Source organism: Cervus elaphus, chromosome X (assembly GCF_910594005.1).
Source record: "Cervus elaphus chromosome X, mCerEla1.1, whole genome shotgun sequence".
NCBI classification, from domain to species: Eukaryota; Metazoa; Chordata; class Mammalia; order Artiodactyla; family Cervidae; genus Cervus; species Cervus elaphus.
In genome coordinates this window covers 155687869-155713462 of record NC_057848.1, presented here as the reverse complement: position 1 = coordinate 155713462, position 25594 = coordinate 155687869, and the positions used below count along the sequence as shown (strand labels likewise).

The following is a 25594-nucleotide window of genomic DNA, read 5'->3' as shown; positions in this document are numbered from 1 at the left end:
GCCATCACCATGTAGCACAGGGTTGACATTAACAAGCTCAAATGCATTTATACCCAACCCCTAGCCCCAAGTGCAAGAGGACAGTTCTGGTTGCCATCACTCACACACTCTTTCCCCAGAGGGCATGATGTATATTCTCACCCAAGAACCCTGTTTCTTATTCTCCACAACACAAAACATCCTCCATCTTCATGGCTTGAGGTCACTTCAAGCCCCATCTTGAGATATCCACCAATACATTCTCACTAATTGCAATGTTAACTACCTAAATCATGTCTATCAGACACTGTCTTTAACATCTTCTGAAATATTAGCTTCAACTGGGGGTTGGTAAGCTTTTTCTTAAAGAGTGAGACAGTAAATATTTTAGGCTGTGTGGGCCATATATGCTGTTCCAACTACTCAACTGTGAAATACAGCAAGAAAGCAGTCTTGAACAACACATAAATGAATGGGCATGGCTGTGTTCCAATAAAACTCTACTTACAAAAAGAATCAGCAGGCCAGATTTGGCCTGTTGGTCAGTTTGCCATCCCCTGTCTTGGATTGTTACTTTAATTCAGCTCTTATATTGTATGTCCTGCCACCTCAAAACAAATTTAAGCTCCTATAAAGAAGGGACCCAGTATTAAATATTTTCATTTACTCTTAGTCCCTATCTGGCACAGTGCTACACACGGAAGGAACAAACACATTTTCTTAAAAGGCCTTTGAGTATATGTTGAACGATGGACTACACATCACACCTGGACTCTAGCATTTAAGCATGTACTCTGATGGTCCAAACATAAATTTCTAAGGAGGAAATTAACTGAATTATGTGCCAGAAAGTATTTTTTCTAATTTTCCCAGTTTGCTCTTTTGCCAGATTTTTTTTTCTTCTAGTCATTTCTACAGATGACTTAATACCCTCATTCTACCAGCGACTTAATCAGACTGGCACATTGCATGAGCTATTTGACATCAGTAGCAGGATTTAGGCAGGTTCTCTGTAGATGCCCACTTGAGCATTCATCATTTCTCTCATCATATCACAGGAACACAGAGAGAGAAAGATTTGCACAGCTAAAAGGAAAGCTTTCGGGGGCGGGAGAGGGGGGGAAGGAGATGAAATCTATTGCTGCTGTTCTGCACAGAAGCAAACATGAAATAATTACACGTAACCAAAATAAAATTAACTTCACAGTGGGTTAGTGACAGTTCCTGTCAGATGCTTCTAGCTCACTTCTAAATCGATAACTGCCAAAAGAGAGGAAAGAAAGGAGACATCTTCTGAGGAATTTCAAATACTCAATCAAATACATCACCCCCCCCTCAAAAAAAATCCCTGCTTTTGATTATGTTAAGGTATATCCCATATATAGAGCAAAAAAGTAATGATGTTCTTTCAGAATGAAATGATAAACAAGTCTCAAAAAGCCTGAGGCCTCTCTTCTTGGCAATAGTGACCTTCCACGCCAAAACAGTCCTTACTTCCTTTTACCACTTCAAACAAAGGCAAGAGCAGCTCAGCACGGGCAACCCTCATCTGCTTAGTGAAAAGTTCATCCAACAACCGACTCTTCTCCGAACTCATCCTCCCCTGCTTTTACGGCCTCTTGAGAGGTCCAGGTGCATCAGATGGGCTGCTTGTTTCATCCTCCTTCAAAGCCTTCTGACCTGGGGGTGCGGTGGAGACCGCAGTGAAAGTGATGCTGCTACTCAAGGGGTAAGGCAGGTTCCAGCCCTGATACAAGTTCAATAGACTGTGGGATCCGCAAGTCCAGGGAGGCACCAGAGATTTGGGAGCAGAGGGGAGATACAACCACACACAAAGGTTCTCAGAAGACACTTGTGGCAGGAGCGGGATCCACAGACAGAGTCTGTAGGTGGTAGACAAACCAGTTAGATGGCCAAGCAAGAAGGGGGCTGAGGAGCAGAGAGGAGGCAGGGGAATCTCTACAGGAACAGGGTGCTTGATTAAGAGACATTTCTGGGATTAAAAAAAAGAAGTCTACAAACAAGGACCTCAATATTTTATAATAACCTATAAGGGAAAAGAATCTGAAAAAGAATTATATATACATATTATACACACATACACATACACACACACACACACACACACACACACACACACACACATATGGGTTTCCCAGGTAGCAAAGTGGTAAAGAATCCAGCTGCCAATTCAGGAGATGCAGGTTCAATCTCTGGGTCAGGAAAATCCCCTGGAAAAGGAAATGGCAACCCACCCCAGCATTCTGCCCTGGAAAATTCCATGGACAGAGGAGCCTGGCAGGCTGCAGTCCATAGGGTCATTAGAGTTGGACATGACTAAGCACACACACACGCGCGCAATACATAGCTGAATCACTGCACTGTACACTGAAACTAACACAATATTGTAAATCAATTATGCTTCAATTTCTTTTAAAGAATGGAAACAAAATGTCCATAATACTTTACTGATTTAAAGAGGAGGCTAAAATCTATAATAAAAATGTCTACATAAACACACAGCATTCTAAGAAATGTGAGTGTAAGTTAAAATATTCCTATTTAAAGAAAAAAATGACACCTTTTCTCCACATCAATACCAAACTTCCTGAATTCTACTTTTGTAGCTGTAGTAAATTTCTTTAAAGAAAAAAAGAGGGGGGGGGTGGAAATGCTTTCTAGATAATCTGAAACAAAGAATCAAAGGCCTGAAAAACAAATCAAATAGTCATAGAGCTAAAGGAAAATAAATTTAGACCTTGCTTTAAAAAAGTCTCTAAAGAGAAAGACTTGCCTCCAAAGCTTTTCTCAGTCAAAATCCAAAGTTTTCAATGATTTCCTAGGTATTCCACCATCATATCCTAATGCGTTCCACATAGGTTGGAGCAGCTCTTGAGAATTCATGTAGTAAAACAAAAATATATTGAATAATTAGGATCAGAAAAAATACAGTTAAAAGGTAAAGAGCCAGGAAAAGTTAAGGTATCAGTAGATATGGAATATGATTACCAAATAGAGACCAACCACTTGGCCAAGCCAATTGGCTTTTAGTTTTCTAAGAGCAAATCAAAAAGGGAAACACAATCAAACTATATAGTTTACAGTGTTCACAGAAGCGGTGGCAGGGGCTGGGGGGACCCAAAGAAAAACTAACTGACACAAAGAACTTTGTGTGTGGGGTTCATATAGCACTGTGTTTTCAAGCCAAGGGCAAACCAGGTCATAAATAAGCCTTTTAATGCAACAGTATTGAAAAAAATATCAGAAAACATTTCATGTAGTAAACGTTTTCAGTGAAATGAGTATTTCAATTGTACTAAGGATGAGTGTGTGCACCAGGTTGCAATGTAAAACATATTCCTTACTGGGAGATATGGTCACAAAAATCTGAAAAAGAGGAACTTCCCTGGTGGTCCAGCGGCTAAGACTCCAAGCTCCCAATGCAGGGAGCCCTGGTTTGATTCCTGGTCAGGGAACTAGATCCCACATGCCACAACTAAGAGTTCACACGCCGGAACTAAAGATCCGGCATGCTGCAATGAAGATCGAAGATCCTACATGCTGCAACTAAGACCCAGGACAGTTAAAAAAATAAATATTTTTTTAAAATCTCAAAAAGAGCAAAAGAAATACTAAGTGGACTAAATTTCCAACCTGGCCCGTGCCTGTTCCCTCCTGCCTGGCTCCAGGTGGTAAGGAATGAACTGCCCCACTGCACCGTGTCGTGGTCCTGACCCATCCTCTGCCAGGCCTTCCTCTTGGCCTTTAACTCTGTCCAATGCTCCCGCCTGGAACCTTCTAGGCCATCCCTCAGTGGTGGCACCTCTGGCCAAGTATGACAGCTTGGCTTCCTCTCTCTTGCTGGCCCCTCAACGTTCTAGCACCCTGCCCTTTCACTGCCCAGCCCCATCCCAATCTCTCTCCTATGGAAGCCTTCACCCCGCAGGGCACAGGAGAAACAGAAGAGTACCTTTCCTGCCAGCTCCAGCTGTATCTTTTCCAGTTTCGCCATGTTCCTTTTGAAAATGTGAACCAATGACTTAAATACCCATGTTTCTAACACCGCTATTCACAACACCCAAAGGTGGAAGCAAGTGTCGGTCAGCTGGTGAATGGATGAGCAAAATGTAGTCTCTCTATACAGAGGAATGAAGTTCTGGCACGTGCTAAACATGGATGCCCCTTGCAGACATTAGGTGAATGAAAGAAGCCAATCACAAAAGGACAAATATTATATGATTCCACTTAGATGAGGGACCTAAAACAGGCAAAATCATAGAGACAGAAAGTAGAATAGAGGTTATCAGGGGTTGGGGGGAGGGGTACTGGAGAATAACGGAAATAGAGAATGGGGATGGTGGCAAAACACTGTGGATGCGCTTGATGCCACTGATTTCTACATTTAAAATGGTTAAAATGCCCATCATTATGTTATTGATATTTTGCCACCATAAAAAAAAATGACCTCAGTCCAATCATGAGAAAATCCACTGTGAGGGACATTCAACAAAAATACTGATCAATACTCTTCAAAACTGTCAAGGTCATGAGAGATGAGGGAAGACTGAGGAATTGCCACCAGACTGCAGGAGACAAAGGAGAAATAACAACTCAGGGCAAGGTAGGACCCTGAATGGGATCCTAGAACCCAAAAAAAGGACATCAGTGGAAACTGGTGAAATTAAATAAAACTCTTAGTAAGTATTAATAGTATTACACCAATGTTGATTTCCTGCTTCTGATAACAATACTGTATCATGTAATGTGTTAACATTAGGGGAAGCTGAGTGAGGGATATATGGAAACCATATTATTTTTGTATCCTTTCCTTAAGTCTAAAAGGAAATTAGAAGTTTAAAAAAATCTGTTTAATCAATACCTCATTAAAAAAACATAGTGTAGCATACAGATGTGTGGTCACAAATCCTTACCCTGAAGGTGGTCAGTTCCTATGTGAAAAACCCAAATCAGAAAAGAATACTTCAGGACTTAGCTGGTGGTACAGTGAATTAAAGTCCACCTGCCAATGGAGGGGGCATGGGTTCAATCCCTGGTCCAGGAAGATTCCATATGCCACAGAGCAACTAAGCCCGTGTACCACAACTACTGAGCCTGTGCTCTAGAGCCCAGGAGCCACGACTACTGAAGCGTACATGCCTGTGCTCCACAACAAGAGAAGCCTCCACAATGAGAAGTCCATGCTCCGCAGCTAGAGAGCAGCCCTCACTCGCCACAACTAGAGAAAAGCCCACACAGCAACAAAGACCCAGCACAGTCAAAAATAAATAAAATTATATAAAAAAATAAACTAGAGCTGCAAATCAGCAATAAATCTGACCCAAAAAAGAACAAGAGAAAAGAACACTCCAGGGATGGTGGTGGGGCGGGGGACGGGTGGGTAGCACTTGATAAACTAAGCAGAGTCCATCTACCTGAGAGCTAGCCAATTAACATAAGTGATCTGAACACTAGCTCCTTGTTTTCTGGATGGAGTGAAAATGTGCTGGCATGTGAATCTTAGCAAGAACCACACATAAGAATCGAGGAAGACCAGCAGTCCACCCGCTGCGGGAAGGGAGGCCAGGACTCCATCAGGGTTCATGCTGCCCATGAAAGAAGGGCCTGTCCCCTCCCAGTGTGCTGGGGGAATCCTCCCAGTGGGGACCACATCTGCTTTGACTGTCTCCCACCGGATCAGAGAGCTCGAGCCTAAGGGACAGGCGGGCTTTCTGTGAGCCCGCCTGCTGACAAGTGGCCATGTGAGCGGCCCCAATCGGTCTGAGACTTGCTCTCCCTGTAACATACCTCCCAGTCATGTGACTGTGGGAAAGAACACGCAAGGTTCCCATAAACTGTTTCCCAAAATAATCTGACAAGCCTTCAAACGCCAAACCAGTCTAGGTCAGTTTACAACTAAGATCATTTCTTAGGATTGCTGAGAACACATCTGCAGTTCCATGCACATGCTCCCCAGGGCGGAGCACCACTGGGATGGGGTCTCGAGCTGGGCCACTCCGCTCTCCAGAGAGAGCCCTTTGGGCAGTGACAACCCTCCCCTGGGCCACCAAGTGTCCACAGTGAACCCCCAGGGGGTTTCAGGGCTGGAGTGTACTGGATGCCCAAAACATGACCCAGGTCTTCAAGCTGACTCAACAGTGAAAGCAACACAAAACACATGACAAAAAAGCCCAAGCTTTTATTTTCTTTTGGGCCAGATGTAATCAACCCCATCTTCTATTTTTTTCCTCCCAAGGGGCAAACTCGTCTGTCATTTCCTGTCCTCGTCCCCCTGCTTCCTCATTACTCTCTTCTCACTCAGCTCAGCTGTTCCCAGCCATCCCGACTCCCCTCTCGCCTTCAAGGCTACCCTTGAACCCTGCACCCTGGGGAGGGTAGCCCTCAGTGACAGTCCTAGCTGGATCATCAAGACTCCAGGGCAGGCCTACAAAGAAACAAGGTATCTGAGAAACTTCACCGCCTGCCAGGCTAAGAGAAATCTCCTTCTCAACTTCCTCAAACTCTGCAAAGATGGAAGCCATCTCCCACACAGGCTGCCACCAAAATGACCGCCCTTTGGCCTGACCAGATGTGGAAATCAGGAAAAACAATGTACCCAGTGTGGTCAGCAGAGTAGTGCCCACCCTACCCCCCGGTATGCTCACACTGTTATCCCCAGAACCTGAGAACACATGGCAGAGGGACCTTCAAGTTGCAGATGGAATTAAGGTTCTTAATCAGCTAACCTTAAAATACAGAGAGTAGCCCAGATTAACCAGTGGCCTTAATATAATCCTGAGGCTCCTTAGAAGTCTAAACTGGGGGCAAAGAGAGGGTGACAGTGATGCAACATGAGGAGAATAGGACCCACTGTTGCAGGCTTTAAAGATGGAGAAAGGGGGCCATGAGCCAAGGAAGATGAGTGGTTCTAGATACTGGAAAAGGCAAGGGAAGGGAATTTTCCCTAGAATTCCCAGAAAGGAATTGGGAACACACCAATTTTAGTCCAGTGAGAGCCACATCAGACTTTTGACCTACAGAACAGTAAGATGATAAATTTGGGTTGCTTTAAGCCACTGATTTTGTGGAAATTTATTATGGCAGTGATAGGAAATAAATACAACTAGCTATCAAACTTAAGTAAACTGTCCATGCAAAGTCCACAGCACTTTCCAGTTGCCTCTCTGGAAGGCCTGGCTCCATGCCCTGGCTGCCATTGGCCTCCACTCTCTTAGACCTTTCCGCCAAAGAAACCAGTGCCCAGGGATGGCAAACACACATGATTTTGTGTCACAGGGCCATTCTAAATGGAATAGTTTGCCTGTGCCATTTTTATGAGGTATCCGCTTGACACAGATCTTTAAAAAGAAAACCCACTCAGAGTTATTTCTGTAACTGAAGGTGGGCAAGAATGGGGATAGTAAAATGAGATTATTACTTAAGAAATGAGCAATGGAAGTTAAACCTATTCTTACCTATCACTGAATTCATCAATTCACAACTAAGTATGGTGATGACAATTTCCATTTGAGACCACCCAATGCCACAGTGCAGGGTGGGAGTCTCAGTGTGGCTTTCCAACGGCCTCCAAACTGGTGCATTCCCATCTGTGCCAGCTTCTGGTTTAACCAGTGCTATAAACTTACCAAGTGCCAGAATTCACTCTTTTCAACCTATTTTTCTTGTGACAAATACCCTAAATGCAAGCAGAATTCTCCCGAATAGAGGGTGGGATAAGGAAGGGAAGCCACATGGCAGTCAGTCTCCATCTTTCCATAGATTTGGATCCTCCTTCCAACTGGCTGGGAGTACAGGCTCAAACTCTAACAGCATCCAACTGCCAATGGTCTTGCTCAGTGATTCCTCTTCCCCAGGCTTGAAAATAGTTAGGACTAACAACAGCTGGCCTAAAAATAAAAAGCCATGATTTCCAATGCCAGAAAAGTGAGGCCATTTAAGCTCTATTTTTAGCAAGTCTTGGTTACCTGGGAAGCTGCATATGGCCCCTATAATTCTCCAAAGCATGAACACATTAAAAGATTAAAGTGCCTGCAGAAAGTGGGTTGGGCCCCCAATGAGTGTTCTCACACTCGACCCCATCGGCTTCCACAGGGACTGGAAATCATGCTGCCATCTCTTCTCCATTAGCCATGGTGAAACTATCAAGCCAAATGAGAGGGGAGTTTTCACCACCAATTTATGATATTGGAGATATTATGTTTTTGACAAGAGGGCATTTTCTAAGCAATTACTCCCTAGGGAGGAAGAAAAGCATCCAGAAGCAAAAAGTCAGAGATCGGGGTCAGGCTAACAATAAAGTCCAGCAAGAAGAAAAGAGAAGAAAAACATCGTGTGGCTCAGGGCGCACAGGGGACCAGTGACACTTCCCTAAAATGCAGGATGAGAGCCCTGCAGAAATGAGCCTGCAGGCTCCCTTATCGCAGCTCGACTCTGCACAGCCCAGGGCACCTGCACGCACTTCATTATGTCCCCGGACGGAAGTGTGGCAAGCCTGAATACAGACCACAACTGAGAAAGATCAAGGAGAAAATTGCTGGGGTGGACCCAGGGCAAGGAACCTTGGAGAAGCAGTAGAGCAAGCCAGCCTGCCAGCTGCCCCAAGGACAGAGCACGCCCCGCACCAGGAGCCACCACTGGTCTTCTCTTGACAAGTTCATTGTGACACAAGTGTCTACTAATGGCTGATCTAGAACCCCAGGAAGATGCACACTGTGTGTGCAGTTGAAAGGGTCTGGGCCCAAGGGCTGTCGTGCTGGCTAGATTCTACGGAGACCACATCACAGATCATCGTTATCCATTTTTTGAGGTCTTTCAAAAGAGAAATGCTTTCAAAGACATGAATACACCTTACAAAATGATAGGCCAATGGCAGAGAAGACGCTTAAGCGGCACTGACTCTCTCCCTGGCACTTGGTCACATGCAATGTGCGGAGGAGACAGGAATAAGCGATGCCGTTAAAGATCAATTTCCGGCCCAGTTTGGGGAAACGAGACTCTGGCTTGAGAGTCATACATCATCCCTTGTTTATAGTCATTTGACAGATATTTTTCTTTTACTGCTCATTCTGGCTGAGACAACGGCCAGCTGCACGGATACCAGCATGGAGGAGATGGCCATGGTCTTCAACTTGGCGCTGAAGGAATGACAGTCCACAGAGCAATATTTATGGGGTCCCTGTGGTCCCTGGTGGGGCCTCCTGAGCCAGCACATGCCCAGTGCCCTCTCCTCAAGTGGTGACCTTTCTCCTGCGCATCCAGAAGCATTCATATTCAAGTCAGGGGTGGGGAGGAGGGAGGAAGGGGAAGGGGGGGTGATGTCTAGCTACAACAAATCAGATGTCCTTGTGTTTTCCAGCAGATCGAGTAAAGCAAAGATAAATAAGATGTCTCATGATCTCTCCTCAAAAATAAATTACTCATGCCCAACTGGCAGCTTCTTCCCGTTCATAACTGTAAACCCGGGGAAGTGATCGCCTGACTGGCGCATGCGTGGATTAGTCCAGCCCAGTGTGCTCTTCCCTTTTACCTCCTAAGCAAGAACTCATCAGCTCCAGGCTGAGAGCCAAGATTCTCCAGGACCACGCCTGGGATAATACGGACAGAAGAGGCCAGACAAAGACCTAGCAGAGACCAAGAAGGGCAGGGCAGTGATAGGAAAGTGCCCACGATGGTGCTGTGGGAGTCAGCAGACTGAGTCTCATGGGGCCATGAGACTGGCAGGCTCCTAAGTTAGCACCACACAAAGTCTTCCCTACCTTACATAGCAAAATTGGTGCACAGAAATTTGACATATTATCAACTTAGCAACTCCCCTCCCATTATCAGAAGGAAGCATTTGATGTCAGGAGAGAAAACAAAGAAGATTCCTAAAACTTTTAGACAGGGACCTGAGCTAACATAGAAATCAGACAAGGCCCTACCCCTTTCCCTTGCCCCTCCCCCTGCACCCCAATCCCCCACCTTCTCGAGGAGAGGAAATTTGCTTTTCCACAGCACTCCCCAAATTAGCCCTGGTTTTACTTCTCTATCTCTCACCCCTGAAAGGATTGATTCAGAACTCTCCAGTCATGCTGCACCTTTAAATATCTTTTCCTACTACGGAAGTTCCACCACCTGGTGCTCTTGACAGGACCACTGATTTTAAAACAGCGACTCCCACGGTACATCCAGTCAAGAACCAACACACACGTGTCAGCAGCCAAGGTCAACAATGGTCTAAAGGAAGTGCAGCAGACACTGGTAGCGTTCGGTGCTCAAATTAAATCTCAGATGAGTAGGGAGAGCCTGGGATATTGGAAACTATTGGGATTTCTCACTCGAGGGCCAAACACATGACGGGCCCAAGGTTATCAGATGAAAACCAACATATCAATCCTGCGGGGTGTAACTGGGACATCCAAAGGACAGTGACCTGGAGTCCATCATTAAAGAACAGTTCCATCTAGAGGCTCAAAGTCCTGGTGACCTGCAAAGTTTTAGCAACTTCATCTGTAAGAGTACTTCTGCCCCATCAAGCAGAGACAATCTGATTGTAATTTCAGGAGAGAATTCAAACTCTTGAGGTTGGGGGTGTTTGAAGGCCCACTCAGTAGTCTCCTGGGGTGGAGACAGGCTACCCAAGAGCATGAGAACAAAGACACAAGCCTGATGATCTCTAGCAATGGACTGTCAGTCCCGCTTGTGTCTGGGAGGCAACAGGGCATGGTAGGGAACACGACAAACTGAACCCCCATGCTGGCCCATCTGAACAGATGTACCACGACTGTAGCAAAACAAGAACAGCAGCCCAAGGTTTCCCCAAGACCCGGCATTTCAGATCAGCTGGGGATCTAAAATGTCATGAGAAAACTCAATCTGATTCTCAAACATGAGCGGTTCCAGATTTGTAGAACACCTCAGGGCACTTAGAGACAGCTGGTACGACTCTCTCAGCTCCAAAGATCCTGAGATTATTTTCTACACTGAATTTCCAGGACACCCTCACAAGGGTGTCCTTCCCACAACCCTTCCCACAACCTTCTTACTCATTAGCCCAGTGTTCTCAGCCCCTGCTTTTGGTCCACACGACTGAGTCCAGTGCTCCATTTTAAGATGCTCTGAATTCATTGGAGAGATAAGTATTGATTTATGTTATTTCCACATTCTGACAGAAGAAAAAATTTTATCATTTCAGATGATTCAAACTGGGTTATTTTCCAAAATGTCTGTGTATCTCTTAACACTGATATAAATATTTGCAGTTTTCCACCAGAGAGACAAACTCAGGGACTGGTAAATAGATCCCACCATAGTTCTCATGGTCTCTCCTTCTCTCCATGCTGTCTTAGCTTGGGGTGCTAGAAGAAGAATACCATAGACTAGGTTACTTAAACAAACATGTATTCCTGATGGTTCTGGAGGGCTACAGTTCAAGATCATGGTGCCAGCATGTCAGGTTCTGGTGAGAAGCCTCTTCCTGGTTTCCTCATATGGTGGAGTGGGGGGGGGGGGGAGAAGGGGGAGGGGTGTGGGGGACAGAGAGAGGAAGCAAGCTCTCTCTCTCTCTTCTTATAAGGGCACTAATCCCATCATGAAGGTTCCACTCCCATGATCTAATAACCTTCCAAAAGCCCCGCCTAAAATACCATCACATTTGGGATTAAGGGTTTCAACATATGAATTTTGTAGTAACAAAAACATTCAACATTCACTTCATAGCACATGCCCAAAGAATCTGAGTATGTGTGTCTGTCTCCGTGTGCAGCTCTCTCTCTCTCATGCACACACACACACACAACACACACACACACACACACACACACACACACAAACAGATGAACACACAAGGTGGAGGGCAAAAGATACCAGTAAGGTATTTGATCAGTGCACCTACTGTGGGCACAAAATATATGATGAGGGGGTCTTCACACACAAGCAGGCTGTGGCAGTGTGCCAGTGTGGCCTTTTACTGTTGTATATTTGTAACTCATTTGAGCCTCTACTCTATGCCAATAAAAACATTCACAATGCATTTAATCCTAGTGATGCTAGTGGCTCTGTTAGCTTTTCTGAGGAAACTACAAGCATGACAACAGGGAAGTGGCCTTTGGGAAAGGAATGTGGCCGACAGAAGATGGACAGAGGACACCACTCGTGAGAGAAGACAGAGACCTCGGAGAGTTTCCTTCTGTGACTATTTAGACATGCAAACCCCAAGAACCACAAAGTGCAAGAAAGCAAAGTCCCATCTTCAGCAAGGTCACCAGCTCTGACAATTTTAGTACTTTTAAAATCTATCCATGGGCACGAGATGGGGGAAAAAAATGCAGTCATGTGATACAGTAGAGACTGACTATCATCTCCAAGCACCCCCTTCCTCCTTTAGAAATGGAGCCCTTCCCTCCCTCCATGGTAGACATCATAATGCCCTCCCCAATTCCCAGAACCTGTGAGTATGTGACCTAACCTGGCAAAAGGGACTGTGCAGATGTAATTAAGCTTGAGATGAGGGGATCTTGAGATGAGGGGATTATCCTGGATGATCTGGAGGAGACCAGCATCATCACAAGGGTCTTTAAAGGATGGAAGAGGGAGGCTCAAGAGATAGAGAAGGAGATGTGATGACAGACACAGAGGTAGCCAAATGCTGAGCAGAATGGGAGCCTCAGAAATGTTTATACTCTGGGAACACACATTGTGAAAACCAACTAGGCATTCTCTTCTAAAGCTCACATCCTCTCTTCAATGAATATGGTGTTCTCTCCTTCATTATGAGTTTGTTCAGTCCTTTGTTGGGAACATGCTGGTACAACCACTTTGGAAATCCACCAACTTGCAACCCAGCAAAATTACTCCTCATCATACACCTTTCAAGGACGTATTTCACATGGGCACCTGGAGACAATGATCAGAATGGTGACAGGACATCCATTCACAGTAGCAAAAACTGCAAGCAATGCAAAAGTCCATCACCAAGTGAAACGAAAAAGCCACAATGGCATTTTCAAACAATGGAAGATCAGACAGGGAAAAGAAATGAAGTACAAAGTGAGAGACAGCCAGTCACAAGTCTCTGTGTGGTTTGCATGCTGGTTACATAAAATTAAAACCAAGCAAAACCAGACAAAATGTTTTTAGGAGATACACATGGAAATGATCAAACTAGTTCTTAAAAAGAAGGGAAATATGATTTTTTAAAAGGCTCCTGATGTTCGTCCCCTCTCAAGAAGGCAGGAGCCACAGTGCACGTTGAGGGGTGGGCTTATGAGGACTTATTTTCTACCAATGCTTGACACTGTCCACACCCACATGTGGTCTATGTGGATCAAATACCCTCTCAACTTTCAGAACCGGTTCTCATGCACAGCACACCGTGAAAAGGCCTCAGAGAGCATTGTGTGAAGGAAGAATTCTCACATTGGTTTGAAGAGGGAAGAGATGAGAGGACCAAGTCAAGTCAAAAGATTGATCCCACATCAAGTGTGTGTGCCCAGCCGCCTTGCCAGCAACAATCGCATCTCTGAAACATGTCACTGTGTCTCCTATTAGTGTTGATTGAGCTTTATTGGGTTAATTCATCCTTCATTTGTGAATCAGTTTATACTTCCAAATGAGCTTCAGGTTGATACTGCAGGTTTATATTTTCAAATGAACTAAAAGCAAAAGGAGCATATACCTAGTTGAGTGCCTATTTTTCAAGCCACATCATTATTAAAAAGTTTTAGGCAATTAAAAAAGAATGAAATTCTGACACATGCTACATGAGTGAACCCTGAAGACATGATGCTAGCTGAAATCAGCCAGATACAAAAGCACAAACATTCCACTTAAGTGAGGTCCCTGGAGTAGTCAAGCAAACAAAGACAGAAAGGAGAACACTGGTCACCAGGGGCTGGGGGGAGCAGGAAATGGGGGTGGCTGTTGAAGGGGTGTAGAGTCTCTCTGCTTTACAAGATAGAAAGAGTTCTGTGGATGGCTGGTGGTGACACTTGTACAACAAGGTAAATGTTCTTTATGCCACTGAACTGTCCACTTAAAAATAGTTAAGATGGTACATTTCACATTCCGTATATGTTTCCATGATAAAAAAAAAATTGATGGTAAATTTTCTGTCATGTATATTTTACTCCAAATAAATAAATGCTAATAAACATTTTTTAAAGTTCAAAGCAAAGAGGGATTCTTGGTAAATACTTCCCTGAAAGGAACGTCAGCCTTACTCATCTGAGGTACCCTGTTCTGTTTGGTTTCTCTAAGCCTCCAGCGAGGAGGGAGTTTCAGAGACCAACTAACAACTGTTATCTCAGAGAGTTGTCTTCTAACTTGATGTGTGTTCCTCATATGGACACCTTTCCTTCTTTGGGGAGACACAAAAGTTCAAACTAACACCATCCGGTTTAACTGCTTATTTCATTATGTGGTTCATGAAGTGATCACATCACAATCTCCCACATAATTAGGGAAATGAGAGTTAACCAAAATGTGTCATTGAGGGAAACTTTAGATATGTGTGTCCCTCTGGTTATGTCAGCTCTCACACCTAACAGGCACTAAATAAAGACTTGTAGAACCTAATCAAATTCCAATATAAATGGCAGAAATGAATCAATTGTCTTGTCTGTCCTGCAGTGCAGCCTGGTTATGTTCACAACTTAAAAATGAAACAAAGGGAAAAAGAATTTGGTACCCATTAGTGATCAAGGCTTCCTAATATGTTATCATGAAGTTTAGAACCTTCACAGACACTGGACACTTGGCCTTGAAAGGGCATCATAAACGTTCAGCTTCTTTTTGGCCAGGTCCACGAGCCAACATCTGACAAGCACTTGGGTGGCTGGGGAGCAAATGCTTTACACAGTGCTGTCCATTAACTCATACTGATGCATCAAGGAGGCAGGCCTCAAGATGGTTCATCCAGCCTTGATCCTAGGGTTCTAGCCACGCTCATCTTATGTCCTTTGAAGCTAAAAGTCCAACTTTTTCAAGTGAGCATATGACAATGACATAAAGCTAAGCTAGGAAGTCACAGCAGGTTACAGTCACGACCCTGCCCTTGTCAGCATGAGACCTGGACCCCACAGCCCAGCCAAAAAAGAAGGCCCATTGATGACCCAGCACCTTCAGGACACAGTTTTCCCTGCAGTTCTGGGACACTAAAACCCTTTAAAAAGTCAGTCAAGGTGTGAAGTGGAAGGAGGGCAAGATGGAAGACGGAAAGAAAGAGAAGAGTAGAGAAGGAAGCAAGTCTCTGAGGGTTTTACCTTTCACTGTGTACGGGCTGTTCTCTCATGCCTGGGCACTGAACCAGGATCCATCATCTCCAAATGGCACAGTGCAACAGGTACACACTGTGGAACAGGAAAGCCCCACCAGCAGTCTCGTTCAGAGACATCTCCCTCTCTCCCTGTCTCTGTGCCACTTACAGACACACATGGCACATTTAGCACAGAAGGGATGATAAGCCATATGAGCAGTTTCTTGAACTAAAATTGAAAGCAAACACAGGGATGGCACGCACCTTGCCAGTGCACAGTAACTGACCCTCATGGACGTATCATCATTATCATCAGCATGGGCCATTCCAGTCATGTGGAGGCTATGGAAACAAAGAATGGATGTGGAATGTCACCCTGCCTACAACCTGGTTTCCTTAAATGATAAAAAGGAAAATGGTGTCCATCCCATCCTTTTTTATAAAATTAAGATTATGGAAGCAACCTAAATGCTCAAATGGTAGGGAAATGGTTCCATAAGCTAGGATTCAGGAACTCACATATTCAGCTACTACAAACACCAGCTTTGGAGATGATTATGATGTAAAAAAAAACCCAGGATGTACAATTATATATTCTACATATATTAATATTATACATATATTAATATTATCTACAAGTATATAGTAAAAAGTCTAAAGAGATATGTATGTTGGTGCTGTTTAGTAGCTAAGTCGTGTCTGACTCTTTGCAACCCCATGGACTGTAGCCCACCAGGCTCCTCTGTTGACAGGATTTCTCAAGCAAGAATACTGGAGTGGGTTGCCATTTCCTTCTCCAGGGCATCTTCCAGACCCAGGGATCAAACTCACATCTCCCGCATTGGCAAATGGATTCTTTACCACTGAGCCACCAGGGAAGCCCCTAAAAAGACACACACAAAGATAAAATGAAAGTGGTTGTATTGGGGTACTGTATGCGCACTCAATTTAAATTGTCCTGCTTCCTATTTTCTAAACTCTATTATAGAGTTACTATTTATAACAAAAAAAAATTTCAGGGTTACAGAATACTGGAACTAGAGGAAGACATATCCATCCCAGAATCTGCCTCTCCCCTCGGTCAGGGATGGTGCCCCCTGCACCACTGTTGGAGAAGAGATTATCCTTTAAGATGACTGTCCTCACTGGCAGGGAACTGACTGCCCGTGTCTGCGGTGGAGCGGGAGCCATTTCTACACATCCCCGTATGGCCATCTTGACCTTAGACGACACTGAATACACATGGCTTCATCCACGAAGGAGGTGTTGCTATCAGTTGAAGACGCTGAGGCAGGGGCGGTACCATATGGGGAAGGTTTATGGGAAGAACTGGGAGGGCCGTGAGACATGGGGGATTTCAGGAGAGAAAGGGGCTTGAGGGAGAGTATGTGGGCCGAGGCGGGAAGAGACCACAGAGTGGCAGGAGGGTGTTCAAGGGAGAAAACTGGGGGAGGGGGAAGAAGAGAGGGTTTGAGGGAGAAAAAGTTGGGGGAGAGTTAGGGGACAGAGGGAGATGGGGAGGTGGAAGAGTGGGAAGAAAGGGGGCAGAAGGAGGAAGGAAGCGGGAGTTAGTAAGAAGGGGAAGCACAAACAGGGGTAGGGGGAGGTCCCCCTAGGAGGAGAGAAGGTGTGGACAGAGGGACCTGGAGGAGAATGGGGACAGACCCAGGGATGGGAGAGAAGAGGTGGGGGAGACAGACTGGGGGAGGCTGTGGGGAAGAGAGAAGGAGAGAGGTGGAGAAGGCAACAAAAGAGGCCTGAAAGGTAAAGGGGAATGAGCAGGAGGTGGATCTGGAATGGGCAGGTGGGCAGTGAGAGAGGGGAGGGAGAGGGCTGGAGGGAAGAGAAAAGTTGGGGAGAGATGGAGAGTGGGGTGCAGAGAAGGTGTGGGGAGGGCTGGGGGAGAGAAGGGAAGGGGACCCAGTGAGGGGGAGAGCAAGAGAGGAGAAAAAGAGAAGAGAAAGGGTGGGAAGGTGGAGAGAGGGAGCCAGAGCACACAGCAGCCACAGTCCCCTGCCCCCTTCCCCGACATCACTTGGCTCCAGCGGTTAACTCGCCAGGCCAGGCGGTGGCTGCTTTTCACAACGTCTTCATCTCTTCCTCCATTTAAAAACCCACAGGTTCCCTAAAAGAGCCAGACAATGTCACAACTGCCCCCTGCCCCCACGGTGCGCTACCATCAACCCCTCCAAGTGCCCCTGCTCCCATCCACACTTTTTAAGTGGTGCCAACTCAAAAGGAGAAACCGAGTTCAGTTAGACAACCCTGGGTCTCAAAAGGTAAAAATAGCCGTGACTCACTCAGAAGCACAAGGGTGCCCAGCAAGGCCAGGAGCCGTCCCTCAGGGCGGGGGCGGGGCTCATCCTTGAAGGATCTAGCACCACACCTTACACCCAACACCCCTTGGTCAAGACAGCCAGGAAGAGTGGGCAACGGGACAGCTTGGCGCATCCGCATTTATAGTACCTGCCCCAAGAGTGGCCCCCAGGCACCCCATCCCAGAGGCAGGGCTACACCCCAGGCAGGACGGTCCCAGCACCTAGCATCCACCTGGCACCAAGGAGGCCCTCCTTAAGAACTGACACGGGACTGGAACCAGACACCCCCTCCCCTCACAGATGTGGGCACATGGCACCCACTCGTGTGTCTCCAGGGTGACCAACTCCAGGGGACTCAGAGTCACCCTATGGGAACCCAGAATTGGGATTTAACCGGGCGAGCATGTAAACTACTCAAGCAGAAGAAGGCAGCATCCAGAAGGGCCTGGCACAGAAGATGCGGATCCACAGAGAAGCTGGCTATGGGGTGGGGAAAGCAAAGCCAGAGCAGACCTTCCCAGCGCTCATCCAAAACAAGGTTCAAGCACCTCCTTCTAGCCCCAGGCACAAAAAGGAGAACTAGCTGGAATAATTAGAGAGGACACTAAGCTAATTAAAGACTTTTCAGCCGGGGAGTGGGTGTGCGATGGATAAAACTGGTGCAGCCCCAGAGGACCAGACCTAGAACTGGGCCCCAAGTTTTCTAAGTCTAGAAGAGTCCAGAAAAATCCAGCAAAAACCAAGGGCTGATGTTTGAGCACTGACTGTTAAGAAGTGGAAGTTTAAAGATCCAGTATTTTCAACTGTCTATATATGCTACACTTGGGTGCTTAAGGGCTTAGATTTGTTATGCAAAATGAGTAATTAATCAGCACTGAAATATTTATAGTCTTTCATCCAAGACATTGAGGAAGAAACAGCAGCATAAACTGAACAGCACTCATCTTGCTCTCTCTCCCCTGCGTTTAGGCACAGACCAGCCTCCTGCAGTGGCCCCACCACTTCCCCGGCCCCAGTAAGGAAATAAGTGAAGGCCTTTACAAAGAGCTTTTCTTGCCAAGTGAATACTGCTCAGGGAGGACAAATATCCCAGGATTTTTTTGTTATCAGTGTTTTTTCCTCCTGAGCCTAACTATAAGCATAGTTTACCAGTGAGGTAAGGTCCATGAGCTCCATTTTGCTTTGCTTAAGTACCCCCTAATGTAAACTACAGGACTGCCTGTAAGGTATTTATCCATAAAACAATGATCAAGTTGAAAAACAAGCGCTCATCATCAACCAGTTGCCAGTGTACCTTTGCCAGCTGAACATAAGCAAAGAAGCATGGCATTCCATCAAGCCTCCACGCGTGGATTCCAGAGACCAGTTTGGCACCACAGTGTATTCTCCCATGACTGAAATACTCTTACTGGACCCCAGTAATTGCAAAGGAAGTTGCCCAAGCCACTGACTCACAAGTACTTCAGGATACAGAAGGAAAGTCACAATTCTCCCACAGGATGAAAGAGATGGAACCAAGGGAGCTGCCTGGAGGGACAAAGCAAAAATGAAGTACCCCACCCCCCTCAAGAAAATATCAGTGAAAACCATTATAAAAAACAACAAAACCATACTTTCTCTTTTCCTGTATTTCTTTGGAATCTTAACTGGGATCCTCAGGCTTCTACCAAGTGTTCCACCTAAACAGCTGAGTGGTCCAGGAACACCCCTCCAGGGGATGGGGCATGGACCCTAACCTTCCAGTTACAAACTTACAGGGAGGAGTGATGAAGTTTTCGAAATAGACAGCAGCACTAGTTGCACAACGCTGTGAATGCACTTCATGCCACTAAGCTGTGCACTTAAAAATGGTTAAAATGGCAAATCCTATTATATATGTTCTACCATAATTTCACAAATAACATGATATACAGACATTGAATTGCATGCTTTAGATGGATGACCTATATGGTATGTGAATAATATCTCGATAAAGCTGTTTTAAAAAACTTCTCAAGGAAAGAGGCTGAGAAAGCTCCTCACAGTGGAGAGGGGGCAGCAGGGTTGGGGGGAGGGGAGATCAGTAGCCTGATATTTATCGAGCACTGATACAGGTGGCTGGTTCTCTCACAGTGAAAGGGAGTTGGGTTCTGCACCTGGGGGCCCGGGTCACATTGACTCTTGGAGTCTCAGTTCCATCACCTGATGGTGTGGTTGATGGCTGCCAAGGGCCCCACCAGCACTCCAGAACCAGGCACCAACAGGTGGGTAGCAGAAGGACCATTATCTGTCACCTGGCATCTAAGAACATCCCGCCAGGAAGGTAAAACATCAGGGGAGCCACACATGGGAGAGGGAAGTTCAACAACTTCACAACCCAGGTAAGGACAGAAGTGGGGTAAGCTGTGTGAAGACACTTTCCACTCAAAGGACAAAACAGTGAAGAAGTGCCAAAGAGTCCTGCTCTCCATCGACTTCTTGGTCCATTCATAAAACAAAGGCTGTGACCAGAGAGGAAAATCTTAGGTTCCAGAGCAGCTAGGATGAAGGAAGGAAACAGTGATTGACCATCTGTGTAACACCCAGAGCCGGCTTCCCCAGCACCTGGAGCCGAATAAGTGTGGAGGAGACTGTGGTGCACTGCAGGAGGTAAAGCAGCATCTCTGGCCTCTGCCCACCAGATGCCAGCAGGCTGGCCTACCCCACCAGCTGCCACGCCCAGACACTGCCAAATGTCCCCCCAGGGGTTGGGGGCAGAATTGCCCCAGGTTGAGAACCACTGCCAGAGAGAACTTGCTATCTTAAACTTGTAGCTCTTTGTTGAAGCCATGTGACATGTGTGGCATTACCCTTCACCCACTGCTGTGCAGGCCACTGGTGACTCTCAGCAAACAGACCTTGTCAGCACCCTGCGCCTGAGGGATTTTATAGAACTGCACACATACTCCTGGCATCCAATAGCCTCAGAGAATTTCAAGTAGTAGCTGCACTTGGGTGAGAGGGTTATTCATTTATTCATTCGTTCACTAACATATGGCACTTACCCTATGCCAGGCAACGAGCCAGGGTGATGCAGTTGGGGACACCCAGCTAGAGATGAACAGACTTAACACAAGATAAAGTGTTGTTAAACAACCTTTGGAGCAGGCCTCAAAAGAGGAATAAGGGTGTGGTAGGCTGAATAATACTCCACCAAAGAGGTCCACATCCTAATCCCCAGAACCTGTGAGTATGCTACCTTCCATGGCAAAGGGGCTTGGCAGATGTGATTAAGTTAAGGATCTTGAGATGGGGAGGGTATCCGCAATTATCTGGGTGGGCACAGTATAATACAACAGTACTTATAAAATGAAGGCAGGAGGGTCAGAGAAAGAGAGGAGACATGAGGACAGAAGCAGAGTGAGAGTGATGCAGCCACAAGCCAAGGAATGCAGCTGTCTTTACAAGCTGGAAAAAGCAAGGGAATGATTTCATTTCTCAATACTGAGTCATAACTCCCAGAGAGGTTTGTTCCGGACTAGGAGCACATTCTCCTCTTTCTCTGAGGTCCTGTGTCACTTATAATGGCATCTTATTTTATGACCAGAGTGCCCACAAACCCATGCACTCTGGACCTCAGCCTTCTCATCTGCAAGGCAATGAGGTTCTACACTTGACCTTGACCATGCATCAAAACCCCTGGAGGGCTCATTAATGCATTAATGCTCTCGCCTCAGAAGTTCCTGACTCAGTGGATAGAATTAGGGCCAGAGAACTGGTATTTCTAACAGGATCCCAGGAGGCTGAAGCTGCTGACTAGGGGACCACATTCTGAGTACCACTGTATGAGAGATCCTCCTTCTCTCACAGTATTTTTCTGCATTCCATCTCTCCCATTAAGAGCTGTGCTGCTTCTTGGTCTTCAGCAGTTTGCTCTATCCCTCCAGAATGATTCCAGGTGGAGTATGCGAGTTGTCCATTCTGTGGAGGCTAAACAACAGCCCCCAGATGGGCTGATATTAAGGAAGTCATCCCCAAATATACCTAGATAGCTCTTATCTCCCCACCACCAAGTCCTGCTCCTCGCCCCCACTCATCACGTAGTTGACAAGACCACTCAGTAATCAAGTGAGAACACAGATGAAGCAGGAACTTGTCCAAACCACCAAAGTCACCCAATGTCCCTGGGTCCTGGCTTCTAAGAGCAACTCTGGCTTCTTCACCAATCCCAGCCTTAGTCTGGTTTTCCCAGCTTCTAAGTAAGGTTACTAAGGCACCCAATCAGGATTCACTCCTGCTTCCTAACAGCACCTAATCCAGAGGAAACCTCTCTCACTGTGATACCCCTGGTGTGCCCACAGTGCAGGGCTGTTCCACTGCAGGTGGTCCTGGGGGGCGAGAGGGAGGATGACAGTGATGGTTCCTATCCAACTTTCAAATTTCAACTCAATCTCCTCAAAGATACTGTCCTTACCCCTCCGCAACCTACCAGGGCTTATAATTACATATTGTTTTAAGTATTGGAATCTAGCCTACCTCTCCCACTAGAATGAGAAACCCAAGCTGGCAGGTCTGTGTGCTGTGTGTCTGTTCCTAGCACAATGCTGGGCACAAAGCAGGAGGTCAATAAATATCGGAGGGATAGATGGATAAATAGACGACTACTGACCACTGTGTGCAACTGGCTTTAAAACAATTACAAATACAAATGGTGACCAGAGAATATCAATAACACAGTAAGAACTAGAGCTGTCAGAGAAGAAACGAGCAAGATCTGTGCAACCAGGAGGTACTGTGAGGGATAGAAGAGGATAAAGTAAAGGTCATTATAGATAAAAGGTGGAGCCTTCCATCTCTAACTTGAGCCTGTTTATTGAACATATTATATTCAATTCAGCTTTAGTTGATTTAGCATAAAGCAGTCTACCAAAACTAACACAATACACTGCTAACAACAGTCCACACTTTGTTGTTACTCTGGGATTCTTTAAACAGAAATCCTTCACTGGGCCTGCAGATCCTCCACAACTCACAGATTTGGGTCATAATAATATTTGTGCAGTTGTAATTACAAGAGCCTTTCCCTGCATTTACTGACGGCATCTTCATGCAAACTCAGATGGCACATTCTGAGTGCACTTTTTAAGAGGCCATTTCACAACTAACTGGCTTCAATTCAGGGTTTGGGATTTGATGCTTTGCAGTTGTTTTTCAGATCAAAAACTATGTAACACAGCTTTACTGTGTTATACATCATGGGAAAAATCATTATCAGACTTGATAAGAATGGAAGTGTATCAAATTAATAAACTGGACAAATCTTCTGAAAATCAAAGCAATACAGGGGACTGGAAAGGGGGGTATGCCTGTGTGTACACACATCTGCTTCAGAAATAACATTGTTAGGTGGCTCCATCAGTAGACATACAGCATCAATTGTTAAATACCTTTGCTTCATCACAAATACACTACTGAAAAAGCTTTAGAAAACAGCATGTGATTTTTACCCCCAAAGTAGTTTCAGCATCTCAAATCTCACTCTAAACATTTTAATGAATTAAATGACAGCGTCCATTTTACTCTTAGCACTGCTAAGTATTAACACCTGAAATAAATGAAAATCACTTTCAGCGCCCCCTTTCCCTTTTGTAATGATTACAGTAAAAAAGATTAAGCCTTAAAGGGCTATAAACTGCAGAAGCACTTTCTAATTTTCTTAGGAGGTTCTGGATAATGAAAATAGTTCAGACTTGAATGATAAATTACAGGTCTGTTTCTTAAAAAGAACTCAGTCCTCTTCTCACTGAGATAAAGAAAACAGTCCAGCCATGAAAGAAGACGCTTGGATCAAACATCTTTTTTCTGTGTGTGTGCAATCCTTTAGGTGACCCACCCAAAAGGACAGATGATCAAAATAGCATTTTGGGTTACCTCAGGAGAAACCAACCTGTTGTGAAAGTAATGGGTGATGTTTCAAGTATATACTTTGTTAATGAACTAAATTATCTTATTAGGTGCCAAAGCAAAACAAGAGTGTCAAACTAAGTGTTTTGCCTTCCACTACCCCCTCATTCATTCATTCATTCAGTAAATATTTATTTAGGGACTCCCCTGTGCCAGGCACCAAAGAAAACAGTGCTGAACAAAACAGCACAACACAACAACGTCCCCATGTTCATGGAGCTTACAGTAGGGGACAGAATGTTAAACTCAAATACGTAATAGTGCTATTTTTTTAAGTGCTATAGGAGAAAGGGTAACAGAAAGGAACTAAATTAAATTAGGAGTGGTGCAGGGATCAGAGAAGGGCACTGAGAAAAAAGTGTCACTGAAGTTGAGAAGCCATCAGATCGTCATCACTCTGGAAAAGGAAAACCATTTCTGGAAAATGACCACAAATGGGATTTGAACTCTGTCAGCAACTGCCGGGGTTAAACCTCTCCTTTTCCAGTGCATCTGTCTTCACCAGTAACTACTGGCCATTCACTGTCTGACTCACCTACCTAAATACTATGACCTGAACCCAGAAAGGTCTCACTTCATTATGATTTATTAAAATCTATAGTCTTCCTATACTTGGCCTAGAAACACCTCAAAGTAATCTGCCAGAGGCATGAAAAACAGACTGCCTACCAGCAAGAATATTACCTGGGTGGGCCAAACGTTTAATAACCCCGGCGATCTCAAGTCCATTGCCCAGTAAAGTGCCATTTCGTCTGGGCAACGTGGCTCCAATACTCTGGGGTCTATCCCAGATGGGACCCAAGGGACCTAACAGTTTGTTGGCTACTTAGAACTGATCTTTGACCAGTAAATCAAGGACTAAATCACCCTTTCCAGTTCCCCAACCCTGCAGACTTAGAGGGTGTGGGAAGTGGCCTTTGAGCATCACCGAGCAGAGAGCTTGCCAGACTGGAGGGAGGCAGACTGGCAGAGAGGGGTTCAGGGCTGGGAGGAAGAGGGACGTCAAGGGAGGCGGGTCAAGGCGCTTCAGACCCTAGGACTGCACGCCATCCCGGGTACTGGGGCGTTTCCCGCCACCCCCCACCACCACGTCAGCCCCCGGCAAAGGCAGCGGGGCCAGGCGGGAACCGCAAGCCCCGCGCAGGGCCGGAGCCCACCAGCTCCCGGTACCCCAGCCCTCAGCGCAAGGAAGGCGCGCTGGGGGCGAGAAAATGGCCAAGACAAAACTCTCCCCGCCCACCCGAAAAGCCAACCACACCCCCTGCATCCCTCCGCGCCAGCCGCCCCGGGCCGGCCCCCGCGCTCCTCCACCCAGGCCCCCGCGGGGTTCCAGTGGGCGCCGGGCGGGCTCGGCAGGGACGCGGGCGCGAGTGGGAGTGAACACGAGTGCGCGAGGCAGGCAGGGTGCCCACCGCGGTGTCACCCGCCGGGGCCCCGGCCCTGGGGCGCCCTCCTCAGCTCCGCGGTCCCGGGACAGGCGCGCCGCCCCAGGCTGCGGTGAGCACCCGGTCGCCCCCCACTCACCCATTGGCGTCGAGCCGGGCCGGGCCGCCGAGGCAGCGTGAAAGTTAGCGGAGGCGGAAGCGGGGGTCAAGGCGCCGGGACCTGGGCGCGGGATTCGGGGCGCCGGTATGTGGGCGCGGGGGTCGGGCGGCTGGGTCGGCTTTTTCCTCAGTAGCGGCGGCCGCGGCGGCTCAAAGCCGCCCGCTGCTGCCTCTGCTGCTGCTGCTGCTGCTGCTGCCCCGGGGCGACTCCTGCTGCTGCTGCATCGCGACCCGCTGCGCCCGGCTGCGCCGGGTTTCCTGCTCCCAGCTAGTGGAAATTGCGAAAAAAAAAAAAAAAAAAAAAAAGCGCCACCCAGCCCAGCGCCCAGCAGTCGCGGCCGCGCAGCCCGCTCTCCCCTCCTCCTCACCGCCGCCGCCGCCGCCGCCGCCGCTCCTGCGGCTCCGCCTGCCGGGGACGCGCGGCCGCCAGGGCGGGGGCGGGGCTGGAGGGGCGGGGCCAGTGGGGCGGAGCCTTCGAGGGACCGGGCTGGCCCCCGGGGCGTCTCTGCGACTGCCGCGCTCCGGCGCCCCCCTCACCGCCTGCTGGGGAGGGACCCAGCTCCGCGAGGCTGCCCCCCACC

The 25594-nt window shown here is 46.8% G+C and overlaps 1 protein-coding gene across 3 annotated transcripts in view; it reads right to left on the bottom strand.

Moving 5' to 3' along the window:
- Positions 1-25358, bottom strand: part of SH3KBP1 (SH3 domain containing kinase binding protein 1) — a 334928-nt gene extending 309570 nt beyond the window's left edge. Inside the window, exon 1 of one of the 3 annotated variants that reach the window (XM_043896945.1) lies at positions 24994-25358. In XM_043896945.1, coding sequence (XP_043752880.1) covers positions 24994-24997 — 4 coding nt within the window. In that variant the 5' untranslated portion in view covers positions 24998-25358. The remainder of the gene's footprint in view (positions 1-24993) is intronic. The other 2 variants (XM_043896942.1, XM_043896946.1) reach the window with 2 other exon arrangements.
- Positions 25359-25594: the final 236 nt, after the last annotated feature.